Source organism: Cetorhinus maximus, chromosome 18 (genome assembly GCF_964194155.1).
Source record: "Cetorhinus maximus chromosome 18, sCetMax3.hap1.1, whole genome shotgun sequence".
In the NCBI taxonomy this organism is placed as follows: Eukaryota; Metazoa; Chordata; class Chondrichthyes; order Lamniformes; family Cetorhinidae; genus Cetorhinus; species Cetorhinus maximus.
This window is the reverse complement of record NC_135896.1, coordinates 23,248,063-23,273,900: the sequence shown is the minus strand read 5'-3', so window position 1 is coordinate 23,273,900 and position 25,838 is coordinate 23,248,063. Positions and strand designations below refer to the sequence as shown.

General features: G+C 40.8%; 1 protein-coding gene across 2 annotated transcripts in view; it reads left to right on the top strand.

Moving 5' to 3' along the window:
* The first annotated feature begins 1,142 nt into the window (after positions 1–1,142).
* LOC144692984 (ubiquitin thioesterase OTUB2-like) overlaps positions 1,143–25,838 on the top strand; it is a 26,098-nt gene continuing 1,402 nt past the window's right edge. Inside the window, exons 1-6 of one of the 2 annotated variants that reach the window (XM_078562208.1) lie at positions 1,143–1,289; positions 2,911–3,003; positions 7,125–7,243; positions 12,999–13,083; positions 13,488–13,682; positions 23,902–24,877. In XM_078562208.1, coding sequence (XP_078418334.1) covers positions 1,278–1,289; positions 2,911–3,003; positions 7,125–7,243; positions 12,999–13,083; positions 13,488–13,682; positions 23,902–23,976 — 579 coding nt within the window. In that variant the 5' untranslated portion in view covers positions 1,143–1,277 and the 3' untranslated portion in view covers positions 23,977–24,877. Of the gene's footprint in view, positions 1,290–2,910; positions 3,004–7,124; positions 7,244–12,998; positions 13,084–13,487; positions 13,683–23,901; positions 24,878–25,838 lie in introns of those variants that run through there. The other variant, XM_078562207.1, reaches the window with a different exon arrangement.

Genomic DNA, 25,838 nt, shown 5'->3' with positions numbered 1-25,838 from the left:
AGAATCTTCAATGTAATAAAGTATTCCAAGGTGCTTCATATGAGCATTATAAAGCAAAATATAACACTGATTCACTTAAGGAGATATTAAGTCAGATAACCAAAAGCTTGATCAAAGAGGTCGGTTTCAGGAGTCTCTTAAGGGAGGGCAGAGAGACAGGGATGTAGGGAGAGGTTTCCAGTGCTTGGGCCATAGGCAATTGAAGGCACAGCCACCAATGGTGGAGCAATTAAGGTTAGGGATAGGCAAGAGACCAGAGTTAGAGGATGCAGATATCTCAGACAGGTGTGAGACTGGAGAAGATTACAGGGATAGAGAGTGGTGAGGCCATGGATGAACTTGAAAACAAGCATGAGAATTTTAATGTCAAGATGTTGCTTGAGTGCGAGCCAGTGTAGATCAGCGACCACAGGGGTGTTAGGGGAATGGGACTTGGTGTGAGTTAAGACATGTGGAGCAGAGTTTTGGATGGCCTCAAGTTCACAGGTAGAATGTGGGAAACCGGCCAGGAGTGCGTTGGAACAGTCGTGTCTAGGGGTAATGAAGGCATGAATGACAGTTTCAGTTCCAGATGAGCTGAGGCAGGGACAAAGCTGGGTGATGTTACATAGGTGGAAATAGATGGTCTTACTGATGGCAGGAATATGTGGTTGGAAGCTCATGTTGGGATCAGATGTGACACCAAGGCGGGCGAGCAGGCTAGCTTAATCTCAGATTGTTGCCAGGGAGGGGGATGGAGTCAGTAGTTAGGGAATGAAGTTTGGAGTGGAAACCAAAGACAATATATTTAAGCGGAGGAAGTTTCTGCTAATCCAGTACCTAATGCTGGATATGCAGTCTGATAATTTAGTTAAAATTGATTTAAGTATAACTATTTAAATTGATCTATGGTGTAGCTTAGGTCTCCCCCTTCATCACTACAAAGTAACATTGCCTCTTACAATGATGCCACTGTGAGGCAGACAATGCCTATTGTGAACCAGGAAGCAGCAACAGCTACAACAACCAGACCTGGCAGCAGCACGTGCTCGCCGCACAGTGGAGCCGCTGCAATGATGCTCCCGCTGCTCTGATTGGCCGGAAGGTGAGACCACCTGAGCCTCGGGGCTGACGGCTCCGATTGTCAATTGTCTGACACGTCACTTCCTGCGGCAGGGGAGGGCGGGGTTGATGACGTGCCTCTCGTGAGGCTTGCGGGCAATGTGTCAATCCCGGGGTCCGCGCTGCATCTGTGTGCAGAGCAGGAGCTGAGAGCCCACTCCTTCAGAAGGGGTGCAATGGATGGTGCAGTAAGTTAGAGATTCCCTCTTCCAACCTTCCCCTTGTTGCCAGTGTGATAAGTAAGAATTGTGACATTTTGGGGGAGGGGTGGAGGGAGAGGAAGGGAATAGAGCCAACGAGATTGATGGGTTTGGTTTGAGGTGGAACAAGGTTGTAGTCACCATCATTCCCCAATGGATTTAGTCGGGCAGTTAACATTGTGACAGCACTAAGCCACAGCAGGCTTCTGTTGACAAAGTTCTATGCATTTTCAATGTTTCAACTGCATGTAAAACAATGGGTATGTAAGATGCATTTATCTAAATGGGTTGTCTTTAAATTGTGTGTTGGAGTTTTGTGAAAGTTATTGTGTGCATTTAAGGTGGGATATTCTTTGCTAAGACAAGGGAATAAGTGTTGTCCCTGTGGACAGGTAATATAATTTATGCAAAAGCAAATTTTGCGGATGCTGGAAAATTGAAATAAAAAGAGAAAACGCTGGCAGTACTGAACATGTCAGGCAGCATCTGTGAAGAGACAGTTAACATTTCAGGTCTTCTAATGAAATGGTAACGTAATTCATGCATGGCTTCAGTAAAGAATAATGTTGCATTTTTTTTGATCTGTATCTTTTCTCTGTTAATCAAGTAACTTTGTTAATTTTGTGTTGGTTTAATGAAGAAATGTTCCATTCACTGTCAGTTTAATTTCATGGTTGGGTACAGTATGCATGGATGGGGATCAAAGAGCTTTCTATGCTGCCTCAGCAATGTCCTGTAACCCCCAAGCTCAGCAGAGTACCACCTCCTGCACCAATATGAATTTTCCATTTATTACACTGGGGCTGGATTTGAATCCAAGCTCCAGAAGTGAAAGGTCAGTACTGTGCCATCCCATCTTCCTGAAGTTAATGACTACTGGCCTCATGGATTATTTGTGCAATATAAGTCTATTATGTTCAAACGTTATCTTTTGGGTGATGTATGCACTGATCAGCAAAACAACCTTTAATAATCTGCTTATCTCTGGCCCAGCCACAAAACACCTGAACTGAAGTTTTCTTAAGTGATAGCATATATCCACAACATATCGAATAGGTACATGGAAGGGAAAAAAATCAAAATTTTCACCTTTGCATTATTTTGAAAGACATTGTGTGCGATGGTAAGAAAGTGATAATTATTTCTCAGTAGTCTCCTGATCACTTGTTCACAAAGATGGCCTTCCCTTTTTTTTAAGAGGCATTGTCCTGTATGGCCTTTAATATTTTTTTGAAATCCTGCCCCCTTGACTGGTTAATATTTTAATTGTGACCCCATTCATGTTTGTCTCAAGAGGAAAAGTCTACCACTTCCCATTTGTGAACTCAACTTTTCTACAGTGTGCGTTATCAGGAACAGTGTTCCAGAATGGGTCTCAACTTATTCGGATTACATTAGGGAACCTAAGCTTCATGATTTGTTTGCCATGTGTGAATTGCCAGTTATGAATACTAGCTAGGCATTGCATGTAGAATGTTAGGATGTCAGATCTTTGTTCAAATGTCAAAATGTATAGATTTGCATTTGTGGACGTAAAAAGTTTAAAAAAAATATTCTGAGTACTGATATCCATGCTCTATTAAGCGTTCTTTTCCCTTTTGTTAAATAGTTTGGATCTGTTTGTATAATCTCTGATAAAAATGAAATACCAGCACTTGGAGAAGAGCATCCTGAAGATAGAATTTACCAAAAAAAAGTGCAGGTATGATATTGTTCACTTATAGTTATGTGAAAATGCTTCTATTTATCATAGCATCCAGTAATTAAGGTAAATACCAGATAATGATTATAGTAGCCTGGATTTTGTGATTGCCGGGAAGCAAGGACACTCACCGTTGACCTGAGAGAAAGCTGCCCTGAAAGATCTTACGATCAATGTGATGTAGTTTTCCCCTTTCCTGATGGCAGTTTAGAACAGGCACCAGGTCAAGAAGATATCTTGACATGCAGCAGCAGTGATGTCAGCAAGCAAGTAAAGAGACAATCGCATTGAAGTATTCACGCACAGCTAGCCCAGAAGTTAAAAACCCTCAATATCCTTCACTTGTAATTTAAATTTTCAGGTAGTGAAGTAAATGATTGGATTAAGATATAAAGTAAAATATAGGTAGACATTTTAAAAAAAAAAATACATATGTAGATTTTTTTTATTATGGAGAAATTTGACATTCCACAAGTATAAAATTAGCTTTTAGGGGCCGGTGAGAATGTTTAGCAGTAATTATGAAGTTAATGCATCGTTTTAAAAAAAAAACCCAGTAAAAAATGTGATACTGTGTCAGACTGGAAGTTCTCATTAATTCAATTGGTCTCCCATTGATCGCAGTCAGGGGTGGGGATGGCTTCATTAGCACACCCTCTGGAGATGGGTAGAATTACTGACAGCAACTTTCAATTTCCGCATTACTTTGTACATGTGCACTCCAGAAGTTGCAGTCAGTTTCAGTGGAGTAATGAGGACGAATGCTGCTAGTTTCGCCATTGTTATTACTGCAAAATCTAGGCCAGTTTGTGTCAGTACATAGATGTATTGCAAACTGAGTTATTGAAGCGGCAGTAAGAATTTAAAATTCTTATGCAAAAATGCGTATGTCAACTGCAGCATAAAATTATGATCTGAGTTAGATTAGTATCTGCATACATTACCTTTGGCAGTGCGGGAGGAATTAATGTAGATATTGGCATTTTTTTCAAAAATTAAGCTTTACAAGTTTAGGTAAGTTTACTGAATACATTGTGGCCAGAATTTTACGAACTGCGGGCACGCGCCCCACCCATCCGGCCTCCAAATAGCGTGAGATGATGTCGGGTGAGCATCCTGATGTCATCGTGCGATATCTCGCTAGGCGGGTGCGCATGGCAGCCGGAAGCGCACCCGCCAACAATTAAGCGGCCAATTAAGCCCATTAAGGAGGCAATTGGAAGAGACTTTTCATGGCCAGTCCACTTTTACGGCTGGCCGTCGGGCCACTCAGCCAGGCGGCCTTAATTTTGGCTCAAACCTCGATCCAGGGCAGGAGATATCAGGGGACTGTTTTTATTTGAGGTATGCTTTCAGGTGCTTGATTGTACTGCATGGACATATTTTGCAGCATTTTTGTTTTGCTTATTCTGTGGTAGTCTGCAGCTCCCTGGGGCAGCTGTCTGCCTACAGGGAGCTCAGTGGAAGCGCTCACCAGCACTCGCAGCGATGTCGGTGCCTGCCCCCGCTGGCAGTGCTGAAACTTTCTCGGCACACGTTCAGCATGAAATTGTGGTCGGGGCCTGTTTCCCGTCCGCTCCCGGGCCCACCGATTGCACGTGCCTGGCGAGCGGAAAATTCAGGCCCCTGACTTTTTCCTGCCTTAATCTGTGCTATAAATTATTTTGGAAGTCTTGTTGTTCGTTAGCATAATCTTGTCTGAACATAATGCAGTATACATGGGGTAGTAGCGGTCATTATGTACTTTAACCTCTTAATTCATATTTCTCAGTCTGTCCAGCTTGTCTCTCAAGCTGGTGGGCCAGCAGCCTGTGCTGCAAGCTTTAATGTTTTGGCAGCAGTGAGCAGATGTGGATTAGATGGCATTGACACTTTTTAAAAATACACTTAACACTGCAATCTACACAGTCTTCGCAATTAAAATGGACGTATGGCTTTATTTTTTAATACCTAACAACATGTCTAAACAGACCATGATATGACCTTTATCCTGTTTAGGACATTAAGACACCAATGTAGTAATGAAGTTTAAGCCATAATGGGATACAGATTGTGTCCTATAGGCACTTCACCCATCCTTTATAATTAGACAGATTTCAGAAGCTGGGTTATACTGGGCTATATGTATTTTCCAAAAAAAACCTTGTAACACTGGCTTGCTGGTTGATCTGGATACCCAGTCAAAAATATGCATTCTGAACGAATTCCTGGCATAGAAAACCACACATGCTTCATTAGATAATATAGATAAACTTGCTTCTTTAACCATGTAGAAATGTCTACAGTCATAGACTGAGCATAGCCTGTGCTCCGAGTCACACCTACAGGCTTAACTGGCTGAATGCAAGAGAAAGTCAAGGAATAAGAGACCTTAATTCTAAGAGACGACAGCAGGTCAGGCATCTTCTATTTAAAAAGAGGAAAAAAAAGTTCACCTTTGGGTATAATCCATGGTCAGAACTGGAACATTGTACAGATGACTACCGTATAAACTTACAAGGTGCTCAGCTGTAATAAACCTTACAGTTCTGACAAATGTTTGTACCTAAGATATTAATTATTTTTCTTTACAGATGTTGCCCAGTCAGCTGAGTGTTGCCATCATTTTTTTTTTGCTTCAGCAATTGCAGTTGTTTTATTTTCCCTATTTCTATGTAAAGTTGTTGCATTTTACTTTAAAAAAAAAATCTTTTAGCCCTCAATTCTGGCTCCTATATTTTAAATCGTTCGTATAAGTGAGGCCCAGCTCCCTGAACCTCCCAAATGGTGGTCATTGTCTTAAGATTCAGGTAAACCTTTTGTTGATGTGCTTGGTGAACAAACAGCAAATCTTGTTCAGTAATTACTTTTCCATAATATGCTATTTTGAGCTTTGAAAGTGGTAATACGTTAAAGAGACATTATTTAAAATAGGGAACAATTTTATTTTTTTTATTCATTCATGGGATGCGGGCTTCGCTAGCTAGGCCAGCATTTATTGCCCTTGAGAAGATGGTGGTGAGCTGCCTTGAACTGCTGCAGTCCATGTGGTGTAAGTACACCCACAGTGCTGTTAGGGAGGGTGTTCCAGGATTTTGATCCATCGACAGTGAAGGAACGGCGATATATTTCCAAGACAGGATGGTGATTGGCTTGAAGGGGAACTTCCTGGTCATGGTGATCTCATGTGTCTGCTGCCCTTTTCCTTCTAGATGGTAGCGATCATGGGTTTGGAAGGTGCTGTCTAAGGAGCCTTGGTGAGTTCCTGCAGTGCATATCGTAGATAGTACACACTGCTACCATTGTGCAATGGTGGTGAAGGGAGTGGATGTTTGTGGATGGGGTGCCCTCAAGCGGGCTGCTTTGTCCTGGATAGTGTCAAGCTTCTTGAGTGTTGGTGGATAAAAAATTAATGTTTTATAAATGACTCCTAAGTATGATTTTTCTTGGTTTTTCAGCATTTTTGAGATTGCCGTTTGGTTCCTTGTCCGAGCCTTTAAGATTATTTGTCATCAGATTCTCTAACAGCTTTTTCTCTTTTGGAAGAATTATTGGGACTTAATTTTAATGACATTCCACGCTAATTAAATTAAAGGAGCTACAAACTGAACATGTTGTGAAGTCAGAGCATATTTGAAAATTATTTCTGAGGCTCAAGCTTGTTACCAGTTAGATCACAATAACAAACCTCTGTGTTGTATATGGACAGGCCTATGGCAAAACTCTGGTTCCAGCTGGTTGATAAATCCCATAAGCACAATAACTTGAGTTATAAGGAACCAACCATTAAAAAAACACTTCAACAAAATATCATTTGTCACACTGAAGTTTGAGCACTAAAGCTCCACCCTGACTCTATTCTTATTGTGGCTCAATTATGAAATTTCCAAATACTTTTGCTTTTCTCAGTTCATCTTTGACAAAAAAAAATCTGTTGCTCATATTACAAATTTACTTGTTTCATACTCATTGCATGATACTGTAGAAGAAAATTCCTAAAGGACTACATTTCACTACAATGCTAGTTTGAATGGGTAGTGGTTTTCATCAGACTTCAAGCATGTGATTCAAATGTTGAAAGAATTAAATTGAATATGGTTTCTTTCTTGCTCTATGTGTGAGATCTATCTTTTTCTTTAAAGGATATTAGTAGAAAGTATTCTTTCTTCAGAAGAACACTTGGAGATGGGAACTGCTTTTATCGAGCTTTGAGCTTTGCTTACTTGGAATCGTTACTTGGAAGTAAAAAGGGAATACAAAAGTAAGTTTCTTTTACGGGTTGCTCATAATATTGTATATAGTTGTATAGTGATAAGTAGAGTGGAGTTACAAGACAGTGATGCATTGAATTCAGATTTGTGAACTTAGGAGTACAGTACCTTAGTCATTGACTCTTCTGATAAGTATGTTATTATGCTGTTACTGTGGAGGAGGAAGTGAAAGCTAGGTAAAATGGTCTCGGAGGAGGTGTTCAAGACCAGGCTGGGGAATTTTATTTCCCCTTTTTTCCCTCTGAAGAATAGATTCGTACGGCACAGAAGGAGGCTCTTCTGCCTATGATATCTGTGCCAGCTATCTGAAAGAACTACCAATTAGTCCCATTCCTCTGATCCTTCCCTATCGCCCTGTAAATATTTCCTTTTTAAGTAGATATCCAGTCATGTTCTGTATAGATCGCTGGTTTGAAACAAGCAACTCGCTGTGTAAAACTATAGTTAAGTTTTGTATGCTTTATCACTATTCAAAACACTGAACAATAGGGTTTTTTTTTAACGCATTGAAACACAATGAACATTTGGCTGGTGAAAGAACGTTGCATTTCTTGCAGTGTCCTTGATTGTCCAGCCATTCTGACAGACCAACCAAACCTGGAAAGATGCACTTGTTGCTGAGGGCAGGGATTCTTTCCCAATATTCTTCATATAACTCTCCAAGCTAGTGCCTTAAGTGAGTGATTTTAACTGGGTAACCAGTTGGCAGCTTACCAGTCATTTAGTAAACTGCATTGTTTGAACTGATTTTAAACCTCTACAGTGTTTCTGTGCACCCTTTAGGGTCCTCATGCCTTGGCTAAGTGGTATGTTTCTCTACAGGGCAGTGTTGTCCAATAAAAATCACTACCTAGCCACAGCTGTGGCGTAGGTATGGCAACATAGTTTTAGCCACATACACTAATTTTAGTTGTATGCTTTACAAAAGTAGCGTGTTTACTTGAAAGCATCTATCACCATGTGGTGCGTAATTTGCTATCTTTATCACCAAGCATTGGAATTCTGGTATAAATTTCAGACACGACGTGTCTTTGTGCAGCTTCTAAGCTTTTATCCATCAATTGTGAATACTTTGACTTAGTGAGAGTGATTGACTTAAACAACAAGACATGCCAGACCTGGCCATGCTCTCCATCCAGAATGCTGTTAAATGTTGCTTAATCTTTGCTATGACGTTCCGTGTTTGAGCTACTTGTTGGTTGGGCTTGCTTTCTTCTGCAGGACTGGAGTAATTGATTGAGTTGGAATGGTGACAACTCCCCTGTCCATACAGTATTGCCAGTGTTTCTGTGATGCTGAAGTCCAGTGTTGCACATCATTGCAGCAGTAAACTAATGAGCGGTGACCAATGAGGCAAAGGACATTCCATGATCAAGGAACACTTGCATGCTCTCTTCATCGGACCATTTTATCATCAAGTTTGCGAATAGAGTTTGAGATCATAGGCCCAACAATAGTATCTCTTTATAACTTTTTTGTTTACAAAGAGTAACATCTAGATTCCCAATAAAGCACTGGTGGCTCTCGTATTGCAATAGAGATTGTTAAACTTCTAATAGCTAGTTGGTGAAGGGGGAGAACAGAAGTCGATCTTTATTCCGCTTTGTTTATTCACAAAGACATTACAAATGTGCTCCTAATTCTACAATCCACCACCATTGTCAGTATATCTTTATACTCTCTTGAATAAATCAAATAAACAAATCAATGAAATGCTGGAAAAACTCAGCAGTTCTAACAGTATCTGTGGAGAGAAAAAAAGAGTTAATGTTTCGAGTCCGTATGACTCTTCAGAGCTGTTTCAGATTTCCAGCATCCACAGTATTTTGCTTTTAAATCAATGAAATGGCCTAGCAAGCCACTCAGTTGTATCAAACCACTACGAAGTCACAAAAGGAATGAAACTGGACGGACCACCTGGCATCGACCTAGGCACTGGAAAGGACAACGGCAATCTCAGCCCTGTCGCCCCCGCAAAGTCCTCCTTACTAACATCTGGGTGCTAGTGCCAAAATTGGGAGAGCTGTCTCACAAACTAATCAAGTAACAGCCTAACGTAGTCATCCTCATGGAATCATACCTTACAGATAATGTCCCAGACACCACCATCACCATCCCTGGGTATGTCCTGTCCCATCAGCAGGACAGGCCTAGCAGAGGTGGTGGCACAGTGGTATACATTTGGGAGGGAGTTGCCCTGGGAGCCTCAACATTGACTCCGGACCCCATGAAGTCTCATGGCATCAGGTCAAACATGGGCAAGGAAACCTCCTGCTGATTACCATGTACCACCCTCCCTCAGCTGATGAATCAGTGCTCCTCCATGTTGAACACCATTTGGAGGTAGCACTGAGGGTGGCAAGGGCGCAGAATGTACTCTGGGTAGGGGACTTGTCCATCACCAAGAGTGGCTTAGTAGCATCACTACTGACCACGTTGGCAGAGTCCTAAATGACGTAGCTGCTAGACTGAGTCTGCGGCAGGTGGTGAGGGGACCAACAAGAGGGAAAAACATACTTATCCTCATCAACCTGCCTGCCACAGATGCATCTGTCCATTATAGTATCAGTAGGAGTGACCACCGCACAGTCATCGTGGAGACGAAGTCCTGTCTTCACATTGAGGATACCCTACATTGTGTGTGGCACTACCACTGTGCTAAATGGTATAGATTTCAAACCGATCTAGCGACTCAAGACTGGGCATCCATGAGATGCTGTGGGCCATCAGCAGCAGCAGAATTGTGTACAACCACAATCTGTAGCCTCATGACAAGGCATATCCCCCACCCTACCTTTAACATCAAGCCAGGGGATCAACTCTGGTTCAATGAAGAGTGCAGGAGGATATGCCAGGGGCAGCACCAGGCATACTTAAAAATGAGGTGTCAACCTGGTGAAGCTATAACACAGGACAACTTGCATACCAAACAGCATAAGCAGCAAGTGATAGACAGAGCTAAGTGATCCCACAACCAACGAATCAGATCTAAGCTCTGCAGTCCTGCCACATTCAGTCATGAATGGTGGTGGACAATTAAATAACTAAATGGAGGAGGAGGCTCCACAAATTTCCTCATCCTCAATGATGGAGCCCAGCACATCAGTGCAAAAGATAAGGCTGAAGCATTTGCTACAATCTTCAGCCAGAAATGCCGAGTGGAAATTCCTGCCTCCTCCCAAGTCCCCAGCGCCACAGATCCCAGTCTTCAGCCAATTCGATTCGCTCCACGTGATATCAAGAAACGGCTGAAGGCACTGGATATTGCAAAGGCTATGGGTCCTGACAATATTCCAGTAATAGTACTGAAGACTTGTGCTCCAGAACATGCTGCGCTCCTAGCCAAGTTGTTCCAGTATAGCTGCAACACTGGCATCTACCCGGCTATGTGGAAAATTGCCCAGGTATGTCCTGTACACAAAAAGCAGGACAAATCTAACCCGGTCAATTACCGCACCATCACTTTACTCTCGATCATCAGTAAAGTAATGGAAGGGGTCATCAACAGTGCTATCAAGTGGCACTTGCTTAGCAATAAACTGCTCACTGACACCCAGTTTGGGTTCCGCCAGGGCCCTTCAGCTCTTGACCTCATTACAGCCCTAGTTCAAACATGGACAAAAGAGCTGAATTCCTGAGGTGAGGTGAGAGTGACTGCCCTTGACATCAAGGCCGCATTTCACTGAGTGTGGCATCAAGGAGACCTAGCAAAACTGGAGTCAATGGGAATCGGGGAGAACTCTCCACTGGTTGGAGTCATACCTAACACAATGGAAAATGGTTCTGGTTGTTGGAGGTCAGTCACCTCAGCTCTAGGACATCACTTCAGGAGTTCCTCAGCGTAGTGCCCTTGGCCCAACCTTCTTCAGCTGCTTCATCAATGACCTTCCTTCCATCATAAGGTCAGAAGTGGGGATGTTCGCTGATTGCACGATGTTCAGCACCATTCGCGACTCCTCAGACACTGAAGCAGTCCATGTTCAAATGCAGCAAGACCTGAACAATATCCAGGCAATACCTGAACAATATCCACAAACGTTCACTCCGTCTAGCACCGACACACAGTAGCGGCTGTGTGTACCAACTACAAGGTGCATTGCAGGGTTTCACCAAGGCTCCTTCAACAGCACCTTCCAAACCCACGACCACTACCATCTAGAAGGACAAGAGCAGCAGATAGATGGGAACACCACCACCTGGAGGTTCTCCTCCAAGTCACTCACCATCCTGACTTGGAAATATATTGCCATTCCTTCACTGTTGCTGGAACCCTGGAACTCCCTTCCTAACAGCACTGTGGGTGTACCTATGCCACATAGACTGCAGCGGTCCAAGAAGGCAGCTCACCACCACCTTCTCAAGGGCATTTAGGGATGGGCAATAAATGCTGGCCTAGCCAGCGAAGCCCACGTCCCATGAATGAATAAAAAAAAATCAATCCCTTAAATGGGCACTTTCATGTTATTGTAACAAAATCAAAATCCTGAAAGGAAACTCATCAAATAAAAATACCACTCTGGGTTGCGTTGATGCACTCCAGCCTCTGCGGGCCCCACCGGTCATGTAAGACCTCAAGCATACCAGTAGACACCTTGTGCTCCCTCTCCAGGGACACCCGGGCATGGACGTAACCAGGGAAGATAAGCAGGCAGTCGATTTGTGTCTCCTCATTTGGTTGCCCAAAACAGTATAATCAAATAAACAAATCAACCACTTAAAGGGGCACTTTCAGACTCTTGTGACAAAAATAAAAATTGTGAAAAGGAACTTATTAAATTAAAGTGTCATTTTGGGGGCTGATGAATCATTCCAGCCCATGTGCCCACCTACCATGTCCCCTACCTATTGGGGAAGGCCTCAAGCATACTGGTGGATGCCACATGCCCCCTCTCCTGGGACTCCCAAGTGCGGAATAACCATGGAGGAGAAGTAGGCAGTCATGTGCACCAGTTATTATCCAGTGAGTGCCCCTGCTGCCAACCCCCTCAACTGTAGACACTTATCCCTGTTAATTGTATAAATGAAGGTTGAGAGCACATGTATTCCAATATCAGGCAGACAGGAAATGCCTCTATAGACTCCTTTGTATCATCCCTACACCTGTAATCTCATCCAGCCCTGCAACCCTCCGTGATAACTGAGCTCTTCTAACTCTGGCCACTTGAGCACCGCCAATTTTATTTGCTCAAACTTTTGTGGTCGTGCCTTTAGCTGCCTAGGCTGTAAGCTCTGGAATTCCCTCCCTACATCTCTTTACTTTGCTTTTCTCCTGTAAGACACCTTAAAACCTACCAGTTTGACCAAGCTTTTGGTCATTTGTCCTAATATCTCCTTATGTGGCTTGGTGTCATATTTTGTTTTACAATTCTCCCTGTGAAGCGCCTTGGAATGTTTTATTATGTTAAAGGTACAATATAAATATTCATTGTTGTAGTGTCTTAGTGTGGGTTCTCTTAACGATGATACTGGGTTTCCATCTGTGACGCCAGGGTGACTCCAAAAATGTTATCATAATAGATGTATCAAGGAATTAACAGGGAGGAAAAATACTATTAATTTAGATTTTGCTGAAAGTTAAAGATTTTGACTGAATTTTGTTGGATTTTCTACACCTCCTGTAAGGCGAAACAGTAAACATGTATAAAACAATTATGAATATAGATAGTAAACAGTGAAAATCTTCTCCAAGCTGTTTATAGCAGTAACCTCGTTAATCATTATTTCTCTGAATTTCTGTTGTTTTAGACTTAGAAAGAATTTAACGCGAAGTAGAGATGAACTTTCGTCTGCTGGATTTGCCGAAAATAGATTTGAAAATTCTCTCACCACTGTGAGTATTTAATTCATCATGAACTGTGGGAAATTAGAAATTTGAAGGTTTTGTTACTTGTGCCTTTTGACTCAACTACACAAAAATAACAAATGAGTCAAAATTTCGAAGGGATTATTTCTTAATTCCATATTTAGAATTTGCACGGAATTGCAACTTCTCCTTCAGTATGTACCAGCTCACGGTCTTCGATCTAATTGCTTTAGGTACGAGTGAAGTAGTGTGGATTTTTCTTTTCCATTTGTCTTTGAGTTTTATGGCCTTTAATCCAGAAGTATTTTTATTGGAGGATACGCCCCTGTGTTGTTGAACATTTGCTAAATTTGCTAAGGAATTTATGTAGTTTCCTTTTAAGAAAAAGTTTACATTGATACAGATGTTACTGTTAGGTTCTCTGGTTCTAGTTTATGGATGTGATTGACCTGGTGGAAACGGATGGTTCGGTCTCAAAACTTCTTGCCGTTTTCAATGATCGTGGTGTTTCTGATCACTTAGTGCAATATCTCCGACTGCTAACGTCCGCATACTTGCAGAAACGGTCTGAGTTCTTCGAGCTTTTCCTTGAGGGAGGTGTAAGCGTTAAAGACTTCTGCACTCAGGTCAGTTCCAGAATTGATTATATTAATTGGTTTCATTTACTGAACATAGAGATTCCTTTAAAACCTTAGGACAGAAAAATGTTTTTTGGTGAATATTGATAAAACAATATAGTTAATCAGTATTTTGGGGTCAAGGCTTTTTACTTACAATATAGGTTAGCCCACCAGTGCACCACTGAGCAAGTGCTACAGTGTCAGAGATTCCATTATTTGGATGTGATATTAGACTTGTCTTACAGGGTTGGTATTTAATCACGAAAGTGATAGATCTTAAAAAAATATATATATATAAAATATTCTGAAGAAGACAACTGAAACATCAAGTGAGATCTGGAATATAGAAAAGCAATCAATACAGCTTTCAAAGGGATAGATTGTGCTAGAGGATATTTTGAGAATCTTTGAGAATATAACTGAATTAATTGAAAATAGAACTCAGATTTTATTCTCTTAGACGTCAGATAAGTTTCGATTCAAGTATCACATAGGAAATTACAATATATCAAAAGATGGGATGAGAGAAATGTGTTAAGTGGATACCTGTTAAGTTAGGGCTTCAAAGTTTATCAAAAAAAGCAGTAGACTTGGGTGAAAAGTATAGGACTTGAGCACATAATCTTGGCTGACACGTCAGTGCAGTACTGGAGGTGTGCCGCATTGTTTTTTCTTATTCTTTCATGGGATGTGGGCATCCCTAATTACCCTTGAGAAGGTGCTGGTAAGCCGCCACCTTGAACTGCTGCAATCCTTTCAACTTTTCAGTGGCAGTTAGACCATTTAAAAAAATTCATTCACGGGATGTGGGCTTCGCTGGCTGGGCCAGCATTTATTGCCCATCCCTAATTGCCTTTGAGAAGGTGATGATGAGTTGCCTTCTTGAACCGCTGCAGTCCATGTGGTGTAGGTACACCCACAGTGCTGTTAGGAAGGGAGTTCCAGGATTTTGACCCAGTGACAGTGAAGGAACGGCGATATATTTCCAAGTCAGGATGGGTGAGCAAGTTGGAGGGGAACCTCCAGGTGGTGGTGTTCCCATCTATCTGCTGCCCTTGTCCTTCTAGGTGGTAGTGGGTTTGGAAGGTGCTGATGAGGGAGCCTTGGTGAATTCCTACAATGCATTTTGTAGAACAGAGTGAATGTTTGTGGATGTGGTGCCAACCAAGCGGACTGCTTTGTCCTGGATGGTGTCCAGCTTCTTGAGTGTTGTGGGAGCTGCACTCATCCAGGCAAGTGGGGAGTATTCCATCACACTCCTGACTTGTGCCTTGTAGATGATGGACAGGCTTTGGGGAGTCAGGAGATGAGTTACTCGTCACATGATTCCTAGCCTCTGACCAGCTCTTGTAGCCACAGTATTCATATGGCTAGTCCAGTTCAGTTACTGGTCAATGGTAACCCCCCAGGATGTTGATCGTGGGGGATTCAGTGATGGTAATGCCATTGAACATCAAGGGGTGATGGATTCTCTCTTGTTGGAGATGGTCATTGCCTGACACTTGTGTGGCGCGAATGTTACTTGCCGCTTGTCAGCCCAAGCCTGGATATTGTCCAGGTCTTGCTGCATTTGGACATGAACTGCTTCAGTAACTGAGGAGTCGGGAATGGTACTGAACATTGCTCGCTGATGATTGCACATCCCCACTTCTGACTTTATGATGGAAGGAAGGTCATTGATGAAGCAGCTGAAGATGGTTGGGTGTAGGACACTACCCTGAGGAACTCTTGCAGTATGTCCTGGAGCTGAGATGACTGAAGTCCAACAACCACAACCACCTTCCTTTGTGCTAGGTATGACTCTAACCAGTAGAGAGTTTTCCCCCTGATTTCCATTGACTCCATTTTTGCTAGGACTCCTTGATGCCACACTCAGTCAAATGCTGCCTTGATGTCACACTCGTCTCACCTCGGGAGTTCAGCTCTTTTGTCCATGTTTGAACCAAGGCTGTAATGAGGTCAGGAGCTGAGTGGTCCTGGTGGATCCCAAACTGGGCATCAGTGAGCAGGTTATTGCTAAGTAAGCGCCGCTTGATAGCACTGTTGATGATGCCTTCCATTTCAGAGGGTAGTTAAGAGTTAACCACATTGCTGCGGGTCTAGTCTGAAGTTACATGTAGGCCAGACTAGACTTGGATGGCAGATTTCTTTCCCTAAAGGGCATTAGTGAATCAGACGGATTTTTGATAAAAGTTGTAATAGTGACCATGAAGCTATCATTCAATTCCAGATTTATTAGTTAATTGAATTTAAATGCCACCAGCTGCTGTGGTGGGATTTGAACCCATGTCACCACAGAATTAGCTTGGGCCTCTGGATTACTAGCCCAGTGACATTACCATTACAGCACCACCTTAGTCTAAAGTGTCACCTTCCAGATGAGATGTTAAAAAGAGGTCTAGCTTGCCCGTTTAGATGGACATTAAAGATGTCATGGCATTATTTTCAAAGGCTATGTCCTTCCTTCAACAACAGATTCACGGTCATTCATTCATTCGCTTCCTGTTTGTGTGACCTTGCTGCACATTGATTACTGTGCTTGTCTACATCACAATAAATAGAAGGCATACGATCTTTGAGCCTGCTGCACCACTCAATAGGGTTGTGGCTGATCTATGACTTCAGCTTCACTTTTTTCCTCCCAGTCCCTATACTCCTTGATTCCCTTCGGCCCAGATTTCATAGTCAGCGGTAAAGCAACGACAATTATCACTGATCTTGAAGAAAGCTTTCTACAAAGATCTAGCGATCTTAAGCGTGGATTTCCCCTTCCCTGAAATAAGTTAGAATCTGGTGCCAAGTCGAGGGATCCCCTGGCATTCAGCAACAGTGATGTCATAAAGGTAGGCAGCCATTTGCATTGAAACATTTTCATGGGCAGAAAAACAGGGAGTAAAGTTATTCTTTTAATTAAATTCTACAGTGAGTGAAATAAACGAAGACATACAGCTGAAATATCATAGACTTTAAAAAAAATACTTTAAATGTGGAATTTTTATCATAATGGAGAAAGTTGACATTCCACAAACATTAATATAAAATATATATATATATATATAAATATATAAAATAAGTTTTTCAGGGCCATCGAGGCTGTTCAGGAGCAATTATGCTCAGTATGTTGCTAAAAGCCTAATGACATCTCATTCAACAAGGGTGTAACTTTTTCAAAGATTTTCACAGTGAGACAAATAGCATAAAAGGGCAAATTCTCGTCAGTTCAGTGATTTGTCTAATCAATTGCAGACTGTGGTGGGGGAGGCAGGCAGTAACTTCAACAGCACAGCTCCATAGAGAAGTGTAGCATAACTGCTTGCAACTTCTGGATTTCCCCATTTAACTGCACGTGAGCGGATTCTACAAGTTGCTGTTGATTTCAGAGGAGTAATGATGGCCAATGCTGATAGCAATGATGGCAAAACTACCAAAAAATTTGGGCCTGAGGGTTCAAAAATCTATTGATCAAAGCCTTGAATATATGTAACAATTGAACATCCACAGCTCTGTAGGGTCAAGAATTACAAAGATTCTCAACCGTTTTGATTGAACAAATTTCTTCTCATCTCAGTTCTATATGGCTAACTGCTTATTCTGAGACGATGCCCCCTAGTTCTGGAAACCCTTTCAGAATCTAATGTTATAATGAGATAACTTCTTATTTTTCTAAATGCAGGAGCGCATAGGCCCATTCAGTTCAAACTGTCCTCATAGGACAACCCTTTCATCTAAGGAATCAATCTTGTGAACCTTTGTTGCACTGCCTCTGAGGCAAGTATATCTTGCTAAGGCACGAAGATCAAAACTGTACACGTTACTCTGGGTATGGTCTCATCAAAGCTGTGTAGAATTGCAGCAAGCCTTCCTTACTCTTGTACTTCAATCCCCTGCAATAAAGGCCAACATACCATTTGCCTTCCTAATTACTTGTTGTATTGCATGCACAAGAACACCCAGGCCCCTCTAAATACCATCTTTAATAATTACTCACTATTTAAAAAAACATGCTGCTTTTCTATTCTTCCCATTGAAGTGAATAACCTCACATCTCCCCACATTATACCCTATCATCTTGCCCACTCACTTCACCTATTTATCCCTTTGCAATTTCTTGCATCCTGCTCATAACTTTCCCACTAGCTTTGCATTGTCATAAACTTGAATACATTCCACTTGGTCCCTTCATCTAAGTCATGAATATAGATTGTAAATGGGCCTCATCACTGAGCCTTGCAGCACTCTGCTTGTACCAGCCTGCCAATTTGAAGATCAGGAAGATATAATAATTCTCAACCTTATTGGAATTTATTGTGGAGTAAAAGTGGAGTGTTTGTAGTGAATTAAAGGCAGCTGGTCTGAAGGCTTTCACATATTGGAAAATAAGCTAGGTTTGAAATGTTGAGTAGATAGACATAGGTGTCAAGGGAACATTTTGCATTTTTAAATAAACCAGACTAGATTGATTTCAAAGGAGGGTTGAAGTGTGTCACAAACAAGTGTGAAAAGCCTTCAGCATTTAAGCCTCAAGTTGCTGTCTACAAAGAACTGAAGTTAAGAAAACTCGCTTTGAATTGGATTGTTCGGGGTATTGTGTTTCTTTGCCTGGGTCTTTTAAACTCTGTTTCTTACTGTTGCCTTAACGAAAGTGTAGCTGGGAGTTAGATTAACTAGGGGATTTAGAAGTTGTCATAGTAGTAATTTATAGATCTATGCATGTACTTAAAATCATTTCTTCTATTAATAAAGGTTTAATTTAATTTTCTAAGAAACCTTTAAGACTTGATGATCTAACTACTGCTGAATTCAAGGCACACATCTCGAAATTTATACAAATTGCAAAACAGTTGTTTCAAGTTTCCCTTTGGGATTTGAGCAGCCTCAGCATTGACCATCGGCTGTGCCATAACAAAGTTGGAGGCTCTTTCTGGGATATATTTGAGGTTCCTTGATTGGTTTGCAGTTGGTGAATCTTAAGGCTACGAGTACGAGAAGCACTTTGAATGCAGGAATTGGTGAGAGTTTTTTTTTAAGTGGGGAAACTGCAATTTTGGCATTTGCTAAGACTTGTCTGGGAGTTGAAGTTATACTTTCTGTAAACCAGCCAAACTTAACTAAATTTAAGCTAATGGAATTGGCGGATAAATTACAATTGGGGTTACCTGCAGAGGCGAAGAAAGCATATATAATTGAAGGTATAGCACAGCATTTAAAGTGGAAGTGATACCGGACTCTAGTGAGTCACAGCTGGAGATGGTGAGACTTCAGTTAGAAGTGAAGAAGCTTGAACTTGAACAAGCAAAGGAAATGAAAAAAACTTGAGCTAGAGGCAGCAGAAAAAGGAAGAGCATTTCAAAGGGAATAGACAGAAAAGCAGGAGAGAGAAAGCAAGAAAGGGAATTAGAAATGGTGACCTTAGAAAAGGAGGAAAGAGAAAAAGAGAGACAGAGGGAGAATTCCAGCTTAAAGTGCAGGCAGTTAAAAAAGAGATGCCAGAAGGTGAGGAAGGACTTATTTCCAGGACTTATTCCCAGTGGGAAGATGTTTAAATTTGTACAAGCTCTTCCATAGTTTGAAGAAAGAGATGTGGAAACATTCTTTATTTGAGAAGATAGCTAAACAAATGAAATGGCCACAGGAAAACTGGACATTGTTACAATCCAGGTTGGTGGGTAGAGCACAAGGTTTATGCTTCAGTCAGAAGAAATGTCAGTGAACTATGATGTGGTTAAAAAGGCTATTTTGAGTGCAGATGAGTTGGTTCTTGAGGCATACAGGCAGAAATTTAGGAATATGAGAAAACAGCCTGGGCAAACTTATATGAACAGGGACATGTTATTAATGAAAAGTTAAAATTTTTATTTTATTTTTAATTGCTGTTGGAAACCTCATCCTGCCTGCGGTTGAGGTTTCCTAAAAATGCAAAGGCAGTTTGGCCTTTTCGCCTGCCTGTCAACCGTAAGGTTGGACGGGCAGCGAAAAATTACATTTAATTGGTACTTTAATGGCCTTAATTGGTCTGTTAATTGTTGACAGGTGCGCTGCCCACTCCCGCAAGCACCAGCCGACTGAAATATCGCGCATCATTTTACGCCGACTAGCAGGACGTTCTCGCCCGTGTCACAGCTCTTAAAGGAAGTGATGAACATCTTGGGGATAAAACAATTTAAGTCACCAGCTTACCATCCTGAACCACAAGGGGCTTTGGAAAGGTGGCATCAAACTCTAAAACTATGAAGAAGGCATATAGTCAGGATTATCCACAGGATTGGGATAGGGGAATTCCATTCTTGTTATTGGTTATTAGGGACGCTCCTAATGCATCAACTGATTTTAGTCCTTTTGAACTAGTTTATGGTCATGATTCATGAGAAATTGGTGGATCAAAATTAAGAAACTATTCTCTTGGATTATATATCAAGTTTCAGAGAGAGATTGGACAGAGCATGTGAGTTGGCTAGGGAACATTTAAAGGTATCACAGCAAACGATGAAAGCGAAGGCAGGCAGGAAAACTACAGCTTGTAGTTTTATTGCTGGGGAGAAAGTGCTAGTTCTGTTAACAGCACTGGGTGACTCATTAAATGCAAGATTTAGTGGGCCTTACAAGATCGAAAAGAAATTGAAGTAAATTATTTAATAAATACTCCAGATGGAAGAAGCAGACGGTTGACATGTAAATATGCTTAAAAAGTACTTTGACAGGGAAGAGGACCAAAAGGAGGTATTAGTGGTGGTAGATAATGAGAAAGAGGTAGAAATGCAGGATTCTGAAATTGATTTTCCTCTAATCAAATTGGATAATGAGAAGGTACTTGAAAATTTAAATGTAATATTGAGTTACCTTCCAGACAAGTGTCAAAGTGATTTGGAGAAGCTATTGCAGTCTCACAAATCTATTTGTGGAAATAAGTTGGGGAGGACAGATGTAGCTATACATGATGTATGTATAGAAGTTTCATCTCTGCTAAGGCAACATACTCTTATAGATTAAATTGGCAAGGTTATCACAAGTACACAAAGGAATCAAATTCATGCTTCAAAATTATATAATTGAGTCTAATTGCAATAACTGGAGTTTGCCTGTTGTGCCTGTACCGAAACTGAATGGAACACACAGACTGTGTGTGGACTATCGAAAGGTGAATGTGGTGACAAAAGTGGTTTTATATCCCATACCATGGTTGGAAGATTGTCCCACTTTCTCAATACAATCAAAATATATCACAAAGATTGACTGGCTAAAAGGATATTGGCAAGTACTGTTATCGGAGAGAGCAAAAGAGATATCAGCTTTTGTGATGCCAGATGGGCTATATCAGTTTAAAGTCATGCCATTTAGTATGAAAAATGCACCTGCAACATTTCAAAGACTGACAAAGTAATTGCAGGTCTGAGCAATTGTGCTGTTTATATTGACAACTTAATAGTTTTCTGCCAGACATGGGAGGAGCATTTACAACATCTGGAAGAATTATTTACTTGATTACAAGAAGTGAATTTGGTGGCAAACTTGGCTAAAAGTGAATTTGCAGAAGCGCAAGTTACATATATAGGCTATACCATTGGACACTGGACTAGAATGATTTCTGTTGATACTAAGGATTTGTGTATATATTATGTTAATGCATGCATCTGGTAATGTAATAGTGTAATAAGTATAGGAGGCAATATAAGATGAGTTCAGAAAATGAAGCCATCTTTTTAAATTATGGTTCATTTTTTAATAAGGAGGGGGATGTCGGAGATATAATAATTCTCATAATTGTCACGACTCACTGGGGATAGTGTACTGTTCCCTGAGTTTATGACAAATGCGAAAAGTTTGATCAAACCACGAGATTGCCCCATTTCTACCTAACTGTTTAATTTGGGTTAACAGGATATGAGCACCAGGTTTGTAAACTTAAGTAAATCACTGTCTATTGAACAAACTGTCTTTAACTAGTGGCAAAAGAAAGAAATATGAACTGCCAACTTCTAACACTAACTTAAACTCTGCCCCCTTTTTAAATCCCTATATTACACAAACACACAAGACACACAAAACATGGATTTTATGGGTGAGATAAAACGTTTCAATAGCACCAAACTGGAGTACAGGATTCGATGGGTTAATTTTGATCCATGTCTTCCAAACTCCTTTTAATTCTTGTTGATGACACAAGGTGGTCTTTCAGCACTTTGTATTTAGTTCACTGGCCGAGAACTTGCTTTTCAATGTCTCTAACAAGGGTTTTCCCCTTTTCCTTTTTACAGGGGTTTCCTCAGAGAGAGAGCAGGTTATAGAGATTTGTGGAAAAGGGATTTTAGATGTTTTCTCCTTGCAGGCCAGGAGCTTTCTACTGCATTGCTACCATGCAAAACCCTGGTCACCTGGTCAGGAGCCAATTAAAATGCTGTTGTCCCTTGGTCCAGGACTACTTTCCAGCACCATCCTGTCTTTCATGGCACACCCTGTTCCAGGACTGCAACATTGTATATCTCTCATTCTGTTCCAGTGGACATGTCCTTTAAACTGCAGCCATTGAAATTCTAATCCACAGTCCAACAGAAAATAAAAAGATATGTTCCTTACATAATGTTATTGGAATTTATTGTAGAGTAAAAGTGGGCTCTCTGTCTATGTCTGTGTGTGCGTGACTTAATTGAATTAAAGGCAGCTGGTCTGAAGGCTTTGATGTATTAGAAGATAAGCTAGGTTTGAAATGTTAAGTAGGTAGACATAGGTGTAAAGGGAATATTTGCATTTTTAAATAAACCAGACTAGACTGATTTCAAAGGAAGGGTGAAATGTGTCGAGTTCAGAAACTGTGTGTTTATTTTTCACAAAGATTACTGGTAAAATTGATAGAGAGATTTTTATTATCAGGGAGGTAAAGTCCAAAGACATAGTGAAACAATGGGAATTTGTATTCAAGGGGCAAAATATGGATAAAGGAGAGAAGGCTGTGTGCAAAGGCAGGCACTCTAAGATCTAAATAAGTGTGAAAAGCCTGAAGCTGCTGTCTCAAAGAACTAAAGTTAAGAAAACTCACTTTGAATTGGATTGTTCAGGGTTATCATGTTTCTTTGCCTGGGTCTTTTAAAATCTATGTCTTACTGTTGCCTTAACGAAAGTGTAACTGGGAGTTAGATTAACTAGGGGATTTAGAAGTAATCGTAGTAGTAATTTGTAGATCTATGTATGTATTTAAAATTAATTTCTTCTATTAATAAAGGTTTAATTTAGTTTTGTAAGAAGCCTTTAAGACTTGGTCTAATTACTACTGAATTCAAGGCACACATCTCGAAATTTATACAAACTGCAAAACAGTTGTGGCCGTTGTTTCAAGTTTCCCTTTGGGATTTGAGCAGCTCAGCATTTACCATTGGCTGTGCCATAACAAAAATGACCTGTTTGTTCCAACTCTACTTTCTGTCCCTTAACCAGTCCTCTGCATGCTAATATATTGTCCCCAGCCCCATGAATCCTTATTTTGTGTAATAACCTTTTATGTAGCATCTTATTGAATACGTTTTGAAAATCAAAATATGCTTCACCCTGTCCAGAACTAAGGGGCATTGTCTCAGAATAAGGAGTCAGCCATATAAAACTGAGACGAGGAGAAATTTCTTCATTTAAAAGAGTTGTGAATCCTTGGAATTCTCTACCCTAAAGAACTGTGGATGCTCAATCGTTAAGTGCGTTAAAGGCTTTGATCGATAGATTTTTGAACTCTCAAATTTCAAAAACTTGAAGAGATTTGTCAAACACAATTTCCCTTTCATAAAACCATGTTTATGCTATTTATTATTTCCTTGGTCACCATGCAACCAAATCTCTAATGGCTATTACATTAACCCACTTATCTCTCTTCATGCCATTAATTCATTTACCTTGTTACGAATGCTCTGCGCACTCAGATTAAATGCCTTTAATTTAACTTTTTATGGTTTTTCCTTGATTTGATCTTAATTTGTTCATGGGATATGGGTCTTGCTGGCTCGGCCAGCATTTATTGCCCATCCCTAATTGCCCTTGAAGGTGGTGGTGAGCTACCTTCTTGAACCGCTGCAATTCATAGGTGTAAGTACATCCACAGTGCAGTTAGGAAAAGAGTTCCAGGATTTTGACCCAGTGACAAATGAAGGGATGGCAATATCGTTCCAAGTCAGGATGGTGTGTGGCTTGGAAGGGAACTTGCAGGTGGCGGTGTTCCTATGCATCTTCTGCCCGTGTCATTTTATAGGTGGTAGCAGGTTTGGAAGGTGCTGTCAAAGAAGCCTTGATGAGTTGCTGCAGTGCATCTTGTAGATGTACATAATGCTGTCACTGTGCATCAGTGGTGGAGTGAGTGAATGTTGAAGGTGGTGGATGGGTCAAGCGGGCTGCTTTATCCTAGATGGTGTTGAGCTGCTTGAGTGTTGTTGGAGCTGCACTCATCCAGGCAAGTTGAGAGTGTTCCATTACACCCCTGACTTGTGCCTTGTAGATGGTGAACAGGCTTTGGGGAGTCAGGAGGTGAGTTACTCGCCATAGAATTCTTCGCCTCTAACTTGCTCTTGGAGCCATGGTATTTATATGTCTTGTCAAATTTGGTAACCCCCAGGATGTTCAACAATTCTGATGTGAAATTGCAGACGTGGTTGCTTGGGATCTCACTCGTTTCCATAAACTCCCAAATGCTGCAATTGCAACATACCATCTGCCCTGTCCTCCCTATCTAACTTTGTTTTTATATATTAACTTGTTTTAATTAAACTCCAGGCACCCACACCTGCTCCGGGGCATCCACTGCTCCTTTTATTCAACTGCCTCTCCCCACCACTCTTGCTGTGCTCTTACTCCATTGCTCTTTTTAATGTGATTAATTTGCACAACTAGTTTCCTCTATCTTAGCATTGTCTACAGTACTGGACACTACAGTATAAGAGGATATGCTGTCTTTGGAAAGAATGCAAAGAAGCCAAGTGTTGATAAATGGGATTGAGTGCCTTTTACACAGCACAAGTGTATACTGTAGAGGGGATTTTTTTTTTAAGGTATTTAACATTTTCCAAAGAATAGACCAATTGAATCGCAGAAGGATCAATATGAAGCTAAACTTGGAGAAAAGATAAATATAGTTAACTTAAAACATCTTTACACCTGGCCTACTTGGGAAGAATGCTTAAAATTTTAAGGTGTTGGAGAAACACTTGATAGGCTGTTGAAGACTATCAAAGTGTGGGAAAAAAATTAATCTTTAGGACTAGCTTGATTGGGGGGTGGGGATTGTTGTTTCCAGCATTGTTCAAAAGCAAATTGAAACATATTAGCAGAAAGGTGAATTTCACACAAGATAACAAGTATAACAATGGTTTCCTGGAACGTGTTTGTGAGTGGAGGGAATTTTCCCAGAGTTGTTCTTGAAATTGCCAACTCCTGAGCAAAAAAATTGGTCAATTATTCAAGAGGCTGATGCATGATTTGCACACTAATCCCTAGATTAATGTGCTTTTTCCTCATTCTGTATGTTTCGGTGTCTGCTAGAGATCTTTATGCACTATTTGAATAGTGAATTCTCCTGGGATCAGCATTTCTTCATTAACAAAGACTCCCAAAGAAAGTTTAGCTAGTCATTCATTATTGAGAACTTGTTATCTTTAACAATAACTATATTTGAGTAGCTAATGTAAAATTCAACGGATTGTTGAAGATATAAAAAGGTGCTATATGCAAGTCATTTTCTTTTTACAGATTAATGTTCAGAGAGTAAGATAGTTCACAAACATATTGGATACCTGTAACTTATTTTATATAGTGCATTTAGCATAGTAAAACATTCCAAAGCACTTTATAATTTGGAGGAGGTCATGAGAAATTATTTCCTAATAAAGGCCTGTTACTGTTTTATTTTCTTCCTTCCTTGATATTCTGCTCAGTTCTACCCTCTAATTTAAATGATTGCTTTTCTTTTCCCTCTGATTGCTGGCTGATTTTCTTCCTAAGTTGAAATCCCAGTGTAGAAATGATCATGCTGAGATTTCTGTGCAAAAGTACTTATTCGGTTGATATATCCTGCTGTCTCTGACCAGAAAGGGACTGACCTAGTGCTGAGGGTGTTTGAAATTAAGTAATTTATTGCATCCTGAAGTCTTGCATTAATAGTACTTTTATGTACAGTATATAAAAATAATAATGCCA